The sequence below is a fragment of the Carcharodon carcharias genome, chromosome 5 (assembly GCF_017639515.1).
Source record: "Carcharodon carcharias isolate sCarCar2 chromosome 5, sCarCar2.pri, whole genome shotgun sequence".
NCBI classification, from domain to species: domain Eukaryota; kingdom Metazoa; phylum Chordata; class Chondrichthyes; order Lamniformes; family Lamnidae; genus Carcharodon; species Carcharodon carcharias.
Window position 1 is genome coordinate 147,004,103 of NC_054471.1, and position 16,380 is coordinate 147,020,482.

Here is a 16,380-nt window from a genome sequence, read left to right on the forward strand (position 1 = left end):
CCATGAGTGCAGCTCCAACAACATTGGTGAAGTTTGACCCCATCCAGGACAGAGCAGTCTATGATTGGCACCCTTCCACCACCTTAAGCATTCATTCTCTCCGTCACAATGGCTGCAGTACATACCATCTGCAAGATGCACTGCAGCAAACCCACCAAGGCTCTTTCAACAGCACCATTCAAATTCGGGTCCTCTACCACCTAGAACAGCAAAAGCAGTAGACACACGGGAACACCACCATCTGCCCCTCCAAGGCACACCCTGACTTGGTACTACATCGCCATAATTTCACTGTCACTGGGTGGTAACTGCCACATTCTCAGGGACAATTAGGGGTGGACAACAAATTCTTGCCTTGCCAGCAATGCCCACATCCCATGGTCAAATAAAAAACATGGTTCTTGAAGAGTATTACATGAATTGATACCGAAAACCTTGTCTGGCCCTGAAAAAAAAAACTTCTTATTTGAGGAATGTCAAATTTCTCCTTTCAATAAAACAACCTAATATTTTTAAAATAATATACAGGTAATGACTTCTGCTTCCATCATCATCCCACGAGCATGTCTCAATCATTTATTTCACACTCTGTAACATTCAAAAAAGTGAAGGGTAATTAGTGACTGTTAACTCCTGTTTGCTGATTGTTAGAACACTTCAACATGATTGGCTGCTTACCCTTTTTGATGACATCACTGTTTTTGGACAGCATGAGATCGCCTTGATTTGGTGCCAAAGTCAAACTAACACTGGGAAAGAAGAAATCCTTACCACTGAGATTGCTAGGTATTTGTGGGCATTCACGATGAGCACTGTCGCTTCATCACTCATTGCTAAATCCGGACTAATGTGCCATGATTGTGTTCAGCGTTAATAGTTTTGTTAATGACCATATTCAAATGGATGGGAGTGTACTCTTCTGCTTTGACTGTATATTTTATTGTAAAAAGCCTACTCAGCCTGTAATTAAAGAAGTTCAGTTGCTTTAATCTTAGTGGTACTTGTCAGTCAGTTATATTTTCAATGTGGTCAGATTCAACCTGGTCTTCCTCAATAACATCTGCCCAACTGTGAATGGGTAATTCAATTCAAACTTTCAATAAAACCTTTAATTGTATGGCAAAGCTAAAGTGGACCAGGTGACATGAGCACTCAAGTTCAATATTGTAAATGACCCTGCAACATTCAATCATTTCACAGTGCATCAATTAGTGCAGCTCAAAGATCTTCATGGTTATGAAGCAAAATCTATAATAAAGACATTTTTTTTAAAAAAACAGCAGTTTTTGAAAGACATATAATTATGCAATTAAGTTCTTTGGAGATAAGGCCGAATACTTAAAGCTACAAGTAAATAGATTTGAATTTATTTGGGTCACGTCCAGTGCAAGGTAAATCAGGCTTTATTTTCTTTGCACAAAGAAATAAAAGGATGTTCTTTTTATCTAGCAAATGTGCTTTTTGCTGCAGCTGACACTTTTACCTCCTCCAGCTCAACTACCTATTCAGATTTCTGCTCTCATTTGGAGATGAAACGTCTCAATCTATAACAAGGCAGTTTTAACAACAAGCACAAGATCAAAGTGGATTGCTGTCAAAGGTGATGGTCATTTTATGAGTGATTTCCACTACCTTAAATAAAATCATTAACATTAGTTGCCATGATCTGTGTACAACAGTGCAATGATCTCTGCTCAACAATGTACAGGGGCCAGCAGTGCACAATTCGTAATTTTGGAAGATCTCTCCAGGTCATATTTAACCATTTTTTCCGTATAACTGTTTTAAGGACTGCAGCAGTAATATTATAATCACTTCATCTCGCTTTCACAAAGGGGGTTAATCAGTTTCCTGCTAAATTAAATCTATTTCATTTCAACAGTTTATGTAATTCAGAGGAAATTTCTCAAACAATGAAGAAATTTATCAATATAGGCTGTGCTTTAAGGATTTAGATCACATTATACAGTATCAGCAGAATCCATGTTGTTAAGACAGGTCCACAATTCAGTCTTGCTTTAACATTGTACTTTTGTTTTATTAGGAAGGGAGAAAAGAAAGAGGAAGGAGATTGGAGGAGAAGGGAGGGGCAAGAGGTAAAGATAGAGGAAGATCAAGCAGGTTCACTCATGTGACTCCTGCAAATACTTCAGCCTTTTCTCTTGCTGGACTTCACCATATTTGAGGACGTGATGTTCATGAAGAATGCTCCTCTAGTCAGTTGCCTGGTTGCCCACTACCATTCCTGACTAGGTATGGGGGGGCTGTAAAGCTCCATGACAGCTGACATGAGCACTCAAGTTCAATACAGTAAATGACTTTGCTCTGGTCTGTGATTTGGTCAGAGCTTTACTCTGCGCTGTGATTTGTGGACTACTTAGTTCCATCTGTAGCTTGCTTTTTTTGGCGTTTAGTATGCAGGTGCCCTAAGTTGCTGCTTCACTAAGTTGATATGTGAATTTAAGGTATATCTGGTGCTGTTCCTGGCAGGCAGGTTGGGGGGCTTCATTTGTAGGCCCCTAATGGGCCCATTAGAGGCACCCCACCAGGTCTTCACCCCTTTTAACCCTATGAGGGGGCATGCATCAGGATGGAGGGGCCCGCTGAGATCCAGCCCCCTACTCCTGCTACTGACCTCCCTCCCTCCCTGACCCCCATCTTGCCATCACTCACCCTTAGTCTGGGCCACTTAGCAATCCTGGGCCACTTAGCAATCCTGGCCCTCAGGTGGGTGCACTGCTGGCAGCTACCAACGCTCCTCTGGTGTCGCTGCCATACACAGCTGCCAGCCTCTGAATGGTTGGCAGCTCTTGGGAGGTGGGATTTCCACCGCCTCAGGGTCCTTGATTATGGGGAAGGCCCCATCGTTGCCCAGTTAAGTACCTGATTGGCACTTAATTCAGCGGGTCTTCCTGAAAGGAAGCAATGTGGGGCTCTCACTGGCTCTCAAGCCAGCAGATGAGAGCCCCGTCGTGTGAGATTCTGGTTCAGTTCAAACATTGCTCTTTTTAACTCTACCGTAGAGGAAGGATTCATACAAAACAAAATCTTTGAACTAACGAATGAGTTGTCACTCATAATATTTTGCCTCCTTAAATGTCTGATTCACAGCCGATGTGACACTTAAGTGCATCACAATAACACAACTGACAGCACACACTTAGTGAAATGTACTGCATGCCTTTTCTTACCTTCCCTATCAAGTTGCATTAGTTTTACTTTAACCAGTATTCTCTTGCCAAAAGATTACATACCGAAGTTTCATATTCAACAGGACTAAAATCCAGGTCTATGAAGAACATTTTAAAGATTTTTTTTTAAATTCATTCATGGGATGTGGGCTTCATTGGCTGGGCCAGCATTTCTTGCCCATCCCTAATTGCCCTCGAGAAGATGGTGGTCAGCTGCATCCTTGAACTGCCGAGTCCATGTGGTGTAGGTACACCCACAACAGCTGGACCAGTAATCCAGCGACCCAGGGTAAATGCTCTGAGGACCCGGATTCGAATCCTGCCACAGCAGATGGTGGAATTTGAATTCAATGAAAATCTGGAATTAAAAGTCTAACGATAACCATGAAACCATTGTCGATTGTTGTAAAAACCCATCTGGTTCATGAATGCCCTTTAGGGAAGGAAATCTGTCATCCATACCTGGTCTGGCCTACATGTGACTCCAGACCCACAGCAATATGGTTGACTCCTAAATGCCATCTGAAATGGCCTAGCAAGCCACTCAGTTGTATACAACTGCTATAAAGTCACAAAAAAGGAATGAAAGTGGACAGACCACCAGGCATTGACCTAGGCATCAGAAATGACAACGGCAAACTCAGCCCTGTTGACCCTGCAAAGTCCTCCTTACTAACATCTGGGGGCTAGTGCCAAAATTGAGAGAGCTGTTTCACAAACTGGTCAAACAACAGCCTGACATAGACATCCTCACGGAATCATGTCTTACAGATAATGTCCCAGACACCACTATCACCATCCTTGGGTATGTCCTGTCCCACCAGCAGGACAAATCCAGCAGAGATGGTGGCACTGTGGCATACAGTCAGGAGGGAGTTGGCCTGGGAGTCCTCAATATCAACTCTGGACCCCATGAAGTCTCATGGTATCAGGTCAAACATGAGCAAGGCAATTCCCAACTGATGAATCAGTGCTCCTCCATGTTGAACACCACTTGGAGGAAGCACTGAGGGTATAAAGGGCACAGAAAGTACTCTGGGTGGGGGACTTCAATGTCCATCACCAAGAGTGGCTCGGTAGCACCACTCTTGACCAAGCTAGCCAAATCCTAAATGACATAGCTGCTAACTGGGTCTGCGACAGGTGTTTAGGGAACCAACAAGAGGGAAAAACATACTTGACCTCATCCTCACCAAACTGCCTGCTGCAGATGCATCTGTCCATGACAGTATCAGTAGGGGTGACCATGGCACAGTCATTGTGGAGACAGAGTCCTGCCTTCACATTGTGTTGTGTGGCACTACCACTGTGATAAATGGGATCGATTTCGAACCGATCTAGCAACTCAAGATTGGGCATTCATGAGGCGGTGTGGGCTATCAGCAGCAGCAGAATTGTACTTGAACACAATCTGTGCCCTCATAGCCCAGCATTTCCCCCACTCTACCATTACCGTCAAGCCAGGGGATCAACCCTGGTTTAATGAACAGTGCAGGAGGGAATGCCAGGAGCAGTACCAGGCATACCATACCAGCCAGAAGTGACAAGTGGATGAACAAGCTTGGACTCCTCCAGAGGTCCCCAGCATCAGAGATGATAGTTTTCAACCAATTCGATTCACTCCACGTGATATCAAGAAATGGCTGAAGGCACTGGATACTGCAAAGGCTATGGGCCCTGGCAATATTCCGGCAATAGTACTGAAGGCTTGTGCTGCAGAACTTAGCCAAGCTGTTCCTGTGCAGCTACAACACTGGCACCTACCCAGCTATGTGGAAAATCGCCCAGGTATCTCCTGTAAACAAAAAGCAGGACAAGTCCAACCCGGCCAATTACTGCCCCATCAGTGTACTCTCGATCATCAGTAAAGTAATGGAAGGGGTCATCAAAAGTGACAACAAGCAGCACTTGCTTAGCAATAACCTGCTCACTGACGCCCAGTTTAGGTTCCGCCAGGGCCACTCAGCTCCTGACCTCATTACAGCCTTGGTTCAAACATGGACAAAGGAGCTGAACTCCCGAGGTGAGGTGAGAGTGAGTGCCCTTGACATCAAGGCCGCATTCGACCGAGTGTGGCATCAAGGAGTCCCAGCAAAACTGGAGTCAATGGGAATCAGGGGAAAATGCTCCACTGGTTGGAGTCATACCTAGCAAAAAGGAAGATGGTTATGATTGTTGGAGGTCAGTCATCTCAGCTCCAGGACATCACCGCAGGAGTTCCTCAGGGTAGTGTCCTTGGCCCAACCATCTTTAGCTGCTTCATCAATGACCTTCCTTCCATCATAAGGTCAGATGTGGGGATGTTCGCTGATGATTGCATAGTGTTCAGCACCATTCGCAACTCCTCAAATACTTAAGCAGTCCATGTCCAGATGCTGCAAGATCTGAACAATGTCCACGCTTGGGCTGGCAAGTGGCAAATAACATTTGCGCCACATAAGTGTCAGGCAATAACCATCTTCAACAAGAGAGAATCTACCCATCGCCCTTTGACATTCACTAGCATTGTCATCACTGAATCGCCCATTATCAACATCCTGGGGGGGTTGCCATTGACCTGAAATTGAACTGGACTAGCCATATAAATACTGTGGTTAAAACAGCAGGTCAGAGGCTAGGAATCCTGTGACAAGTAACTCACCTCCTGACTCCCCAAAGCCTGTCCACCATCTACAAGGCACAAGTCAGGAGTGTGATGGAATACTCTCCATTTGCCTGGATGAGTGCAGCTCCCACAACACTCGAGAAGCTTGACACCATGCAGGACAAAGCAGCCCGCTTGATTGGGACCACATCCACAAATATTCACTCCCTCCACCACCGACGCACAGTTGCAACAGTGTGTACCACCTACAAAATGCATTGCAGAAATTCACCAAGGATCCTACAACAGCATCTTCCAAACCCATGATCACTACAAGGGCAGCAGATAGAAGGGGAACACCACCACCTGGAAGTTCCCTTCCAAGTCACTCAACATCCTGACTTGGAAATATATTGCTGCTCCTTCACTGTCGCTGGGTCAAAATCATGGAACTCCCTTCCTAGCAGCACCATGGGTGTACCTATACCACATGGACTGCTGCGGTTCAAGAAGGCAGCTCATTACCACCTTCTCAAGGGCAACTAGGGATGGGTAATAGATGCTAGGCCAGCCAGCCAAGCCCACATCCCATGAATGAATAAAAAATAGTGCTGTTAGGAAGGGAGTTCCACGAATTTGATCCAGTGGCACTGAAGAGGGGAGCAGAGAATGGAGGAGTGAGAGATGAAGATAGGGGAAGACCATGCAGGATCCCTCATGTGACTCCTGTAATACTTCAGTCTTTTCTCTTGCACTTATTGCTAGACTTCACCACATTTGAGGATGTGATGCTCATGAAGAATGTTCATCTAGTACTGAAAGCTTAGAATTCCCTATCACGGGGATCCTGCTTCAATTAAACTTAATCATTGTAAATAAACCACAAGAGAAAAACTATCAACTGTACTTAGCTGTTCAAATACTGTAAAGTCCAAGTTATCTTCCAGGTGAGGAGAGGGTTCAAAGACAGGAACGAATCTTACCATTCACTTCAAGTTCCCATTTTATTTATGTCATGATGACTTGAAAGAGCATCCAGAAGTCATTTCTGCATGTTCACTTCATGCTAATGCAGAGGTGATACTCAGTAATGTAAACAATTTCAAAGGAGTAAATAATGTGCTATAGATTTAAAGTTTGGCTTCTTGACATCATAGATATGATTAAATGCATGAGATTTAGGACAGGGAACAGGAAAAACTGTTTTGCACAAATGGTGCTGAAGCTGTGAAATACATTTTTGGAGATAGTAATTGAAGCTGAGACCATGTTAACATCTAAGAAAAGGATAGATAAGTGTTTGAAGGAAAGGGTGAATAATTAGATATAGAAATGGGAGAGTGCAGCATTACGGCTATTGCTTGTACGGGGGAATAAACAGCAAAATGCACTGACAGGCTGAATGATCCAGTTCCACATCGTAACTTCTATATAATTCTATATCACAAATTTACTCTGAAAGGACAAGACACTTACCAACGGTCCAGTACACCAACTGCAGACCTTCAGGTGGCCCTTTGTTAGCTAAATATGGTTTAGTGTACTTCAGTATGTCACCTACATATTCCAGGGCCTTTGACACCAAGGCAGACTTGTCTCCTAGAGTTTGTAACTGAATGTACGTCTTCCCAACTGCCTGCAGAAAAACATGAGTAAATACATTTTACAAATGTGATCTGACTATGTGCATAAAAGAATGGCTCATTACAAAACACAGAAAAATTAGATAAAAGCAATTCAATTTTGCAAATTGTCACTACTTTCAAAGAAGAATTGAGTTGATGTTATGATACCTATCCAAGTTAAAAAAAAAATTTATGGAAATGGTTTGAAGTATAACATTCGGTCTCTATTGAATACAATCTGCAAATTAATTTGGGAGATCTGTTAAGAAGTAAAAAGGGAAACACCATCACTGACAACATCTAACAGAATACTATACACTTTTATTTTCTTCCGCTTTTCTTCCCTTTGTAAAATTTCCCCAGCACATTCTTCCAATATTTGAAGCAATAATCTGCCTCTACACTCTCCTGAAGCCACTCTGCAGCAAGTAACCAACACAGGTGCTAATAATATATATTCGCTCTTCTTTAGAGTGACTCATTGATTTCCTGTGTCTGACATCTGAGGGGATTTTTATCTCAAGAAACACCTGGGATGATGGTGGCTGAGAGGGTAAACATTTTAAAACTCTCAAACTTTATCCCAACCTATTTCAAGTTTTAACGGAGGTAGGTTGGGGAATGGGTGACCAATCTACTCTCTCAAGAGGTGAGTCAGTTATTGAAATCTTTTAAGTTTGCTGCATACCTCCATTTTAACAATATTTTTATTCTTAACTCATTGAGGTCAGGATTCCCGGGCATCGGGAATACCAGCACAATTTTTTAAAAAAAAATTCATTCTCGGAATGTGGGCTTCGCTGGTTGGACCAACATTTATTGCCCATCCCTAATCGCCCTTGAGAAGGTGGTGGTGAGCTGCCTTCTTGAACTGCTGCAGTCCCTGTGGTGTAGGCACACCCACAGTGCTGTTAGGGAGGGAGCTCCAGGATCTTGACCCAGCAACAGTGAAGTAATGGCGAGATATTTCCAAATCAGGATGGCGAGTGACTTGGAAGGGAACTTCCAGGTGGTGCTGTTCCCATCTATCTGCTGCCCTTGTCCTTCTAGGTGGTAGTGGTTGTGGGTTTGGAAGACGTTGTCGAAGGAGCCTTGGTGAATCACTGCAGGAATTCCCCAGGCTAGTGTCCTCGACCAAACCATCTTCAGCTGCTTCATCAATGACCTTCCAATAGTAATGGAGGTGAGTAGAACGGAACAATGAACGATGTTAGGGACAGGCAATAAAGGCTGGCATAGCCAGGGCTGCCCACATCCCTTAAATGAATAATTAAAAAGAATGTGCCTTTAACGCACTGCTTGTGAGCTAGGAGGAGCAGGAATTCTTCCCTCAGGACGAATAAGCTTATCTACACTCAGTCAGGTCCCCACAAATCAGCAAAGCCCCTCTGCCCGTGTGATGTCCAATCCACCCTATGTCCCCATGATGTCTGACCACAGCCCCTCCTCCTCCCTACCCCACACGTACGATGCCAGAATGGCCTGCTCCCTTGCTGTTTTTCTACCCGACAGTCCTGTTGATCAGGTTGCCTGTTGGGTGGAAAACCTGTTGAAAAAACATAGAAAGTATCAGAAGGGCATCTGGGAAACCCAAACATCGGGTTTTCTGTCGAAAATGCTCCCTCGACCTCTACTCCCATTTCCCAGCCCCAAGTAAGATTCCTTTGTAAGAAAATGTTATTTATACTGATGAAGAGCCAGAAGTCACCACTGTAACCTCTACATGTTAAAATAATCATTTGAGGGCTATAGCTGTATAAATGACGAGGTCATAACTCCACAATTTCCTCTAGGTGCTGCACAAAAAGAACATAATTTGTATATACTGTGCTTAACATGGAGCAGAATTTTCCATTGTTTCAGGTGGGGGGGAAGAGCGGGTTCGCACCGTCATTTTATGAAGGCAGGCCAATTAAGGCCGGCCCAGCATATTTGCTGACTCCCATGGATAGCACGGGCAGTGGCGAAAGGCGTGTACAGACAGGCGGATCCAATGGCGACCCGGCAGTCTGTTTAAAAGAAGACCTGGCAGCCTCCTGTAGGCTGCTCATAATGGCTAGTTCTAGGCCGCACCAGAGGGGGTCGGCTGAGCAGGCCAAGCTGGAGGGAAGGGCAGAGCAGCCAGCCAGGCTGCAGGGTCTGCCACAAGAGCAGGGCAGGTTGCAGGGTAGGCCAATGCACCCCTCACTTTTCAGATGATTGCCTTGCTGCCCTCTTTGAGGAGGTGGCAGCACGGCAGGAGGTGTTGGTCCCCCAAGATGGAAGGAGGAGGCCCCCCACATGACGAAGCGTGCCTGGGAGGAGGTGGTGGAGGTGGTGAGCTCCCGCAATGTGGTGTGGCGCACCTGGATCCAGTGTCACAAGCGCTTCAAAGATTTGTTGCGCTCTGGCAGGCTGAGTACCATGTTGGCATTGGGCATTTAACCCAACAGGTAGTCTTAGCCTTTGAGGCCCCCCCACCCCACCTCCACCGCCCTGCACCCCCCAAGTCTTACTGTCGTGACTGCACTGAATCATGTAGGGCATCCTTCCTTCGCTGGGTGGGCGAGCAGATAGTGTCCATGCCTGAGTGGCTCATGAGGAGATGAGTTCTCCCCCCGCATCATGTGTTGCTCTTAGTCGCAAATGCCTAGTCTTGGGGCAACCTGAAGGAGATGCAGCTGGGCACATACTCAGAACTCTAGCACGTGTCCTATTCACAGTGATGAGATGATGGAAGGGGAGCCTCAAGGTGTCATGGCAAAGAACCATCTGGTGCCCTCTATGCTGCACTTAGTTGCGCATCCTTGCTATGGGAGCAACTACCATGTTTATGGACGCAGCATGTGTCCGAGGGGCCTTTGGGAGTGTTGGAAGCAGGGGTACTATCTTTGTATGAGTGATCAGCAGTAACGGGGAGAGGAGGCACTGGAGGCCTGATGTGGGCCACTGTGGTTGGGGTGAGGCATGTGCGTGCAGACTCCATGTGCAATTTGCCCTAATGAATGGTGTTCTCTCTTTCTCAGGAGAAGAATGCTCATAATGCCTCGGAGTGTGCGAGAATTGGAGGTGGCCAGGCACACCTCCTCATCTTAAGCCGCTTCGAGCAGGAGGCCCTTGAGCTGGAGAAGTGGCATGCACCATGTCAAACTGGTGTCGGTGAGGCTGGGGTGGCATGGCCAAGTATTTGAGGCCAACAGTAAGATCTGCAATGTCCTCCCAACATCCACAGCACTGATGATTGTTAAATTTGTTATTGTTGCAACATTGCTCGGTCATAGAGTGATAGATTCAGAGGTGTACAGCCCAGGAAAATGCCCTTAGGCCCATCGAGGATGCGCAGGTCAAACACGTACCTAACTATTCTAATCCCATTTTCCAGCACTAGACCCATAGCCTTGTATGCCATGGCATCGCAATGCACATCCAAATAGTTGTTACATGTTATGAGGGTTTCTGCATCTACCACCCTTTCAGGCAGTGCATTCCAGATTTTGCACCATCCTCTGTGTGCAAAAGTTGCTCATCACATCCTCTGTAAATCTCCTGCCCCTTACCTTAAATCTATGTTCCCTGGTTACTGATCCCTCCACCAAGGGGAAACGTTCCTTCCTGTCTACCCTATCTATGCCCCTCATAATTTTATACCTTCAATAATGTCCCCCCTCAATCTCCTCTGCTCTAGGGGAAATAACCCCAGTCTATCCAACCTCTCCTCATAACTAAAACCCTCCAGGCCAGGCAGCATCCTGGTAAATCTCCTCTGCACTCTCTCCACTGCAATCACATCTCTCCCGCAATGCGCATTTCAGAGCTGCACGCAGTACTATAGCTGTGGCCTGAGCAGCGTTTCCTACTGTTCGAACATTACCTTCCTGCACCTATATTCTATGCCTCGGCTAATAACAGCAAGTATGCCATATGCCTTCTTAAACACCTGTGTACCTGTCCCGCTACCTTAAGGGACCAGTCGATATGCACACCAAGGTCCCTCTGATCCTCGTTATTTCCCACAGTCCTACCATTCATCGTGTATTCCCGTGCCTTGCTTGTCCTGCCCAAGTGCATCATCTCACATTTATCCACAGTAAATTCCATTTGGCATTCATCAGCCCATCTGACCAGCCCATCTACATCTTCCTGTAATGTAAGGCTATCCTCCTCACTATTTACCTCCCCACCAATGTTCGTGTTCATTGGTTCCAGAAGGTTGAGTGCATAATGAGCCTGGGGGACAGGGATGAAGTGTGTCACTGTGTGCACGCTAACTGATCCACTATCCTTGTTGTTCCTCTCAGCATCATCAGAGCACAGCCAGTAGGAGGAGCTGCAGATTCCCCCTCTCACACCTGAGGGCCCTCAAGTCTCACAAGCATCACACCATTTCTGCGAGGCAGGCACCTCGGTTGGCACTGGAACATCGGCTAGTGTCCCGGGACACAGCGGTGATGGCACTTCATGGTCGCTGCAGGAGCTGGCAGAGACAGAGTGCCCATGGCGCCAGCAGTCGGAGGACTGCAGGAGACCAGGCACATGCTCAGTTGGTGTCTGATGATGTGTCTCTGGTGTTGTCCGTGATGCAGCAGCTGCAGGAAATGCGGCCGAGTGTGTGGGAGCATCTGGGTGTGATGAATGAGGCTATCCTTCGTCTGGTGTCTCTGATGGAAGAGTCTACGCAGACACCCCCTGAAGCAATGAGCCACATGTCTGAGCGTCATGCATCCTCCATGGAGAGAGTAGCGACTCTCGTGGAGAGGCTCCTCCAGAAGACCCGTCAGGGCTTCCTGGGGATGTGCTCGGACCAGCAAGCCCTCACATCGGCATTGACCTCAGCTGGTCAGTGCCAGTGTGGGAGATGGTGTGGGCATCAAGCTTTCCAGCTCATTGCCCATCCATCCACGGTGAGCAGGGAGGTCTGAGGCAACCGCACATCGGCGCAGCAGCTGCCTGTCATCTCTACGGGCACCTCTCATAAGCTCCGCATAAAACCACCAGCTCCTCCGCCCCCTCTCCCACTGACCATATCATCCGATGAGGCTGCAAAGACTGGGAAGATGCCAGCTGTGGAACTGGCAGCTCCCTCCCAGGCGGGGCCAGCATAGGCTCCACGGGCCAGAGGACGACCGCCAAGGTCATCGAGGCCAACAGGACAGCAGAGTCAGCAGGCTGTCTCAGATGCCAGTCCCAGCGATGGGGCAGCACCAAGACACCACCCAGAAACCAAAACGTAAGGCACATTAGGCACACCACGGGTTTCTCACTGGTGCTTTTTTGTTGGCCCGAGATTAGGTCCTTAGGATTTCTTTTTGCTTGCTTACAGTATTGTTTTACAATTGGGAGAACAGGATTTGAAAATTAAAATTTAGATGTGTGACCATGGCTGAGGGTGGCTTGTTTGTTCTGCATTTGTATGTTTAAGAAAACTGTCTTGAGTGTTTGGACATTCAAATTTATGTACAAGGCCCTTAGTTCCTGCTGATGACCTGGCAGATTTTGCACTTAGGTGTCGAGTATGGATGTACCAGGCAAGGCTGGTCCTGCTGATCCATTTGTGTTGTGCTAACTGAAGGTTCGTTGGATTAAAGCCTCTCGGATTTCCCTACCTCCTTGGTGTAGTCCCAGGTCAGCCTCTACCTGTACTCCCAAAGGTGGTTTCCCTGGAGGCTGAATGTGCACTTCTGGCCTCCTCCTCCTCCTTCTAGCCCTCCCTCCCTCCTCAGAGGAGCTGGCTCCAGTGGACATGTCAGATCCCATACCCAGGCTAAGAGGAAGCTTCCTGAAAGCTATAGGCCCGCAAAAGGTTCCTGACTGCAGAGTGCTGACCTGAAGGTTAAAAGTACACAGAAAGCTGCTGGAATGAGTTCTGAATTACTGCAGATCACACAGGCTAATTTAAAATACTTTATCCAATTAATATTCCACAAAGCAGACTAACGACCCTATTGAGCCCTCTTATCCCGCCTGTGGACGAGGTTCATAGAAAAGTCATTTACCCGCTTGCCCATTGCGCCGAAGATCACACGGGCTCCTAAAAATCGCCGTTGATTGATGAATTAAGGGCCTCAACTAGCCCATTAATTAATTGCGGGCACGTGTCGGATTTCACCGCACGCCTGCCCAGCGAAATATCGCGATGGCGCACGGTGACGTTGGGACGCTCGCCCGACGTCACCGCGCGTCATTTTACTAGCAAACGTGCGGGGGGTGGGCCCCGCACGTCAAATTGAAAATTCTGCCCATGAGTTTAAAAGCGCAGAGACTGTGTGAAGAAGTTATTTATTCACCCCCTCTGCCTGTTGTAAGGAACATATATTTTTATTTCTGTTGGAATATTGTAAAGAACATATCAATTTATTTTCTGTTGGACTGTGGATTAAAATTACAATGGCTGCAGTTTGAAAGATATGTCCACTGGAACAGGGTGAGAGATATATACAATGTTACAGTCTTGGAACAAAGTGTGCCACAAAAGACAGGATGGTGCTGGAAAGGAGTCCTGGAACAAGGGAGCTACCTTGCAACAATGTTTTAATTGGCTCCTGGCCAGATTTTATGTGAGGATAGTGCAGCAGAATAGCTCCTAGCCTGAACTGAAAAGAAAAAGATGTAAAGCCTCTTGCTCCTATATGTGGAAGTTTCCAGTAATTCCACAATAATAGCTAGCTGGCTTTTTCTCCTCCTATCTGTATAACTGCTCTCTCTCTGAAAACCCATATCAAGAGGAAAAGGGGAAAATCACTGTTAGAGACATTGAAAGGAAAGTGCTCAACCAATAAACTAAATACCGAAAGTGCTGGAAGCCCACCTCGTGTCATCAACAAGAACTGAAAGGAATTTGGAAAACATCGAGCAAATCAACCCATTGAATCCTGCACTCCAGAATTGGTGCTATTGAACTGTTTCATCCCACCTTTAAAATCCATGTTTTTGTGTGTCTTGTGTGTGTGTGTATATAGGAACTTAAGACGGGATAGAGTTTAGGTTATAGAATTAGAAATGAGCAGTTCGTATTTCTTTCTTTTGCCACTGGTTAACGGCAGTTTGTTCAGTAAAGAGTTATTTATTTATTAATTTTACAAACCTGGTGCTCATATTCTGTTAACCTAAATTAAACAGTTAGGTAGAATTGGGGCAATCTGGTGGTTTGGTCAAATTTCTCACATTTGTCGCGCCTCAGGGAAGTGGGGCTTGATATTACAGCACACTATCCGTAGTCAGTCGTGACACTGTTTCTGAACAGACATTACCTTAATGAATACAAAGACAGCAGTTTTGGGTTCCACCTTTACTGCTGACTGATCAAGTTGAGCCTGGGAGAGTAGGTTTTCCACTTCTGGCAGCTTGTACACGATCCTGGTTAACCCTGCCAACTGCTCCATGTTTACCTTTCCTATTTGTGAATGGAAATGAGTATATTATCATTCCAACATAATATTTAAGAACAGTTTATATGAAATTAAATGCTACTGATAAAGTCAGCCATAATTAACAATCTCAGCCAATGATTCCTTTACTGACATAATTTTCATAGATTGGTAAAATGCAACCAGTAATATGCAACTCGACACATTTAATAATCCGTTGCCTTAGGCGGCGTTGCAAGTTTAAAGTTGACTAAATGGATGTCTGACTATGAGATTTGTAAAGTATTGAAAGGAACTACCTGCCATAATAAAAATCACAACTTCAGTGATTTTTGTGATGGTCTGATCCCTACAACTTACCTGGTCAAACAAGCACTCCTCCCTTCATAAAAATAAACAGTTATATTGATCGGAATCTGATCTCTCTTGAACAATGGAGCTAGGGCTTGAGTAAGTGTGACTATACAATCAAGTTTAGTATTGAGCCTTCAACGATCTGTCTGTGCAGACTCGATGGGCCTAAGGGCCTCTTCTGCACTGTGTGATTCTGTGATTTTAAAATATAAATCAGAAAAGGATTGTTTATCAAGCTCCTGAAAACATAGGCTTTAATTTAAAGATACTAAGAGTAATGTCACAGCCATTTCTTCATTAAAATTGCCTCAGGCAAGTCACGGGTATAACATACAAACTTCTTTCATTAAGTGCCTGGGGATAAAGTTAACATGGTGCTGGAAGATTAGGGAAGACATTTATGATTCTCAGTTTTAAGCAACTGAACAGTTCTTGGTGTTAGTATATGGTACGGAATTCTATCATCTTAACCTGCCACTGTTGCATGCCTTGCTTCAATAAGAGAACAGAGCAGTATAGCTCCATAATCTAAGTTACTAAAAGATAATGCTAGGGGATAGATGCAAGGCAGAAAACTGGTGGGAGCATTTCAGATGCTAACGACATCAATAGAAAAGAAAATTGGGCTGGTTGAATAACAAGTGGCCAACGTTACTGCCGAGTTTCACAGGCTACAGAATCTATCTCATTAGTGAACATGTATGCCACATTAATGAAGGAAATTCTGGGTATTCAGCATGTTGTATTGTGCTACAAAGTGGATGCAAACGCATTATAGCTGCTGAGATGAATTGTGAATCTTTACCTCATGCAGCATCAAGAACAGCATATCTACCAAACGCATTCATTTTACTTTGGAACTTTACTAGTCAGTGGCAATACAGTGAAACATACTTTGTAGCTAAGAACTCTAGTGAATTCACACCTCGGTTCAGGTAACAATTCTTCCCATTAACGTTCCCTTATCTTTAAACAATTCAAATGATTCCAAGTCTATGTCTTACCAACTGTGTGGGTGGAGTCTTGTTTTTCTGTCGTGCCAACAGGCTGATTCATATGCTGCTGCAAAACACAGCGAAACCAAGAATGGACTGATGAAGTTTGGTATGAGCTGTATCCTAGGTTTGTCAGAGCATCCACTAAAGAACTGAGGAGGAAAAAAAATCAAGGAACAGTTGGACATCTGCAATTTATTGTTTCCTTCATGACGTTTCAGAAACTGCTTTGGACAGGATTAAAGCTCAGTTATAACATCCAAATATTGTGCTATATATCTGCATTCT

At 45.4% G+C, this 16,380-nt stretch overlaps 1 protein-coding gene across 3 annotated transcripts in view; it reads right to left on the reverse strand.

The window, feature by feature from the left end:
* The window catches only part of mms22l (MMS22-like, DNA repair protein), a 154,939-nt gene that overhangs the window by 26,150 nt on the left and 112,409 nt on the right, over nt 1-16,380 (reverse strand). For all 3 annotated transcript variants that reach the window (XM_041188858.1, XM_041188859.1, XM_041188857.1), the window contains exons 17-19: nt 16,102-16,244; nt 14,627-14,769; nt 7,252-7,411 (exon numbers count right to left, since the gene is read on the reverse strand). In XM_041188858.1, the coding sequence (XP_041044792.1) occupies nt 7,252-7,411; nt 14,627-14,769; nt 16,102-16,244 (446 nt within the window). The remainder of the gene's footprint in view (nt 1-7,251; nt 7,412-14,626; nt 14,770-16,101; nt 16,245-16,380) is intronic.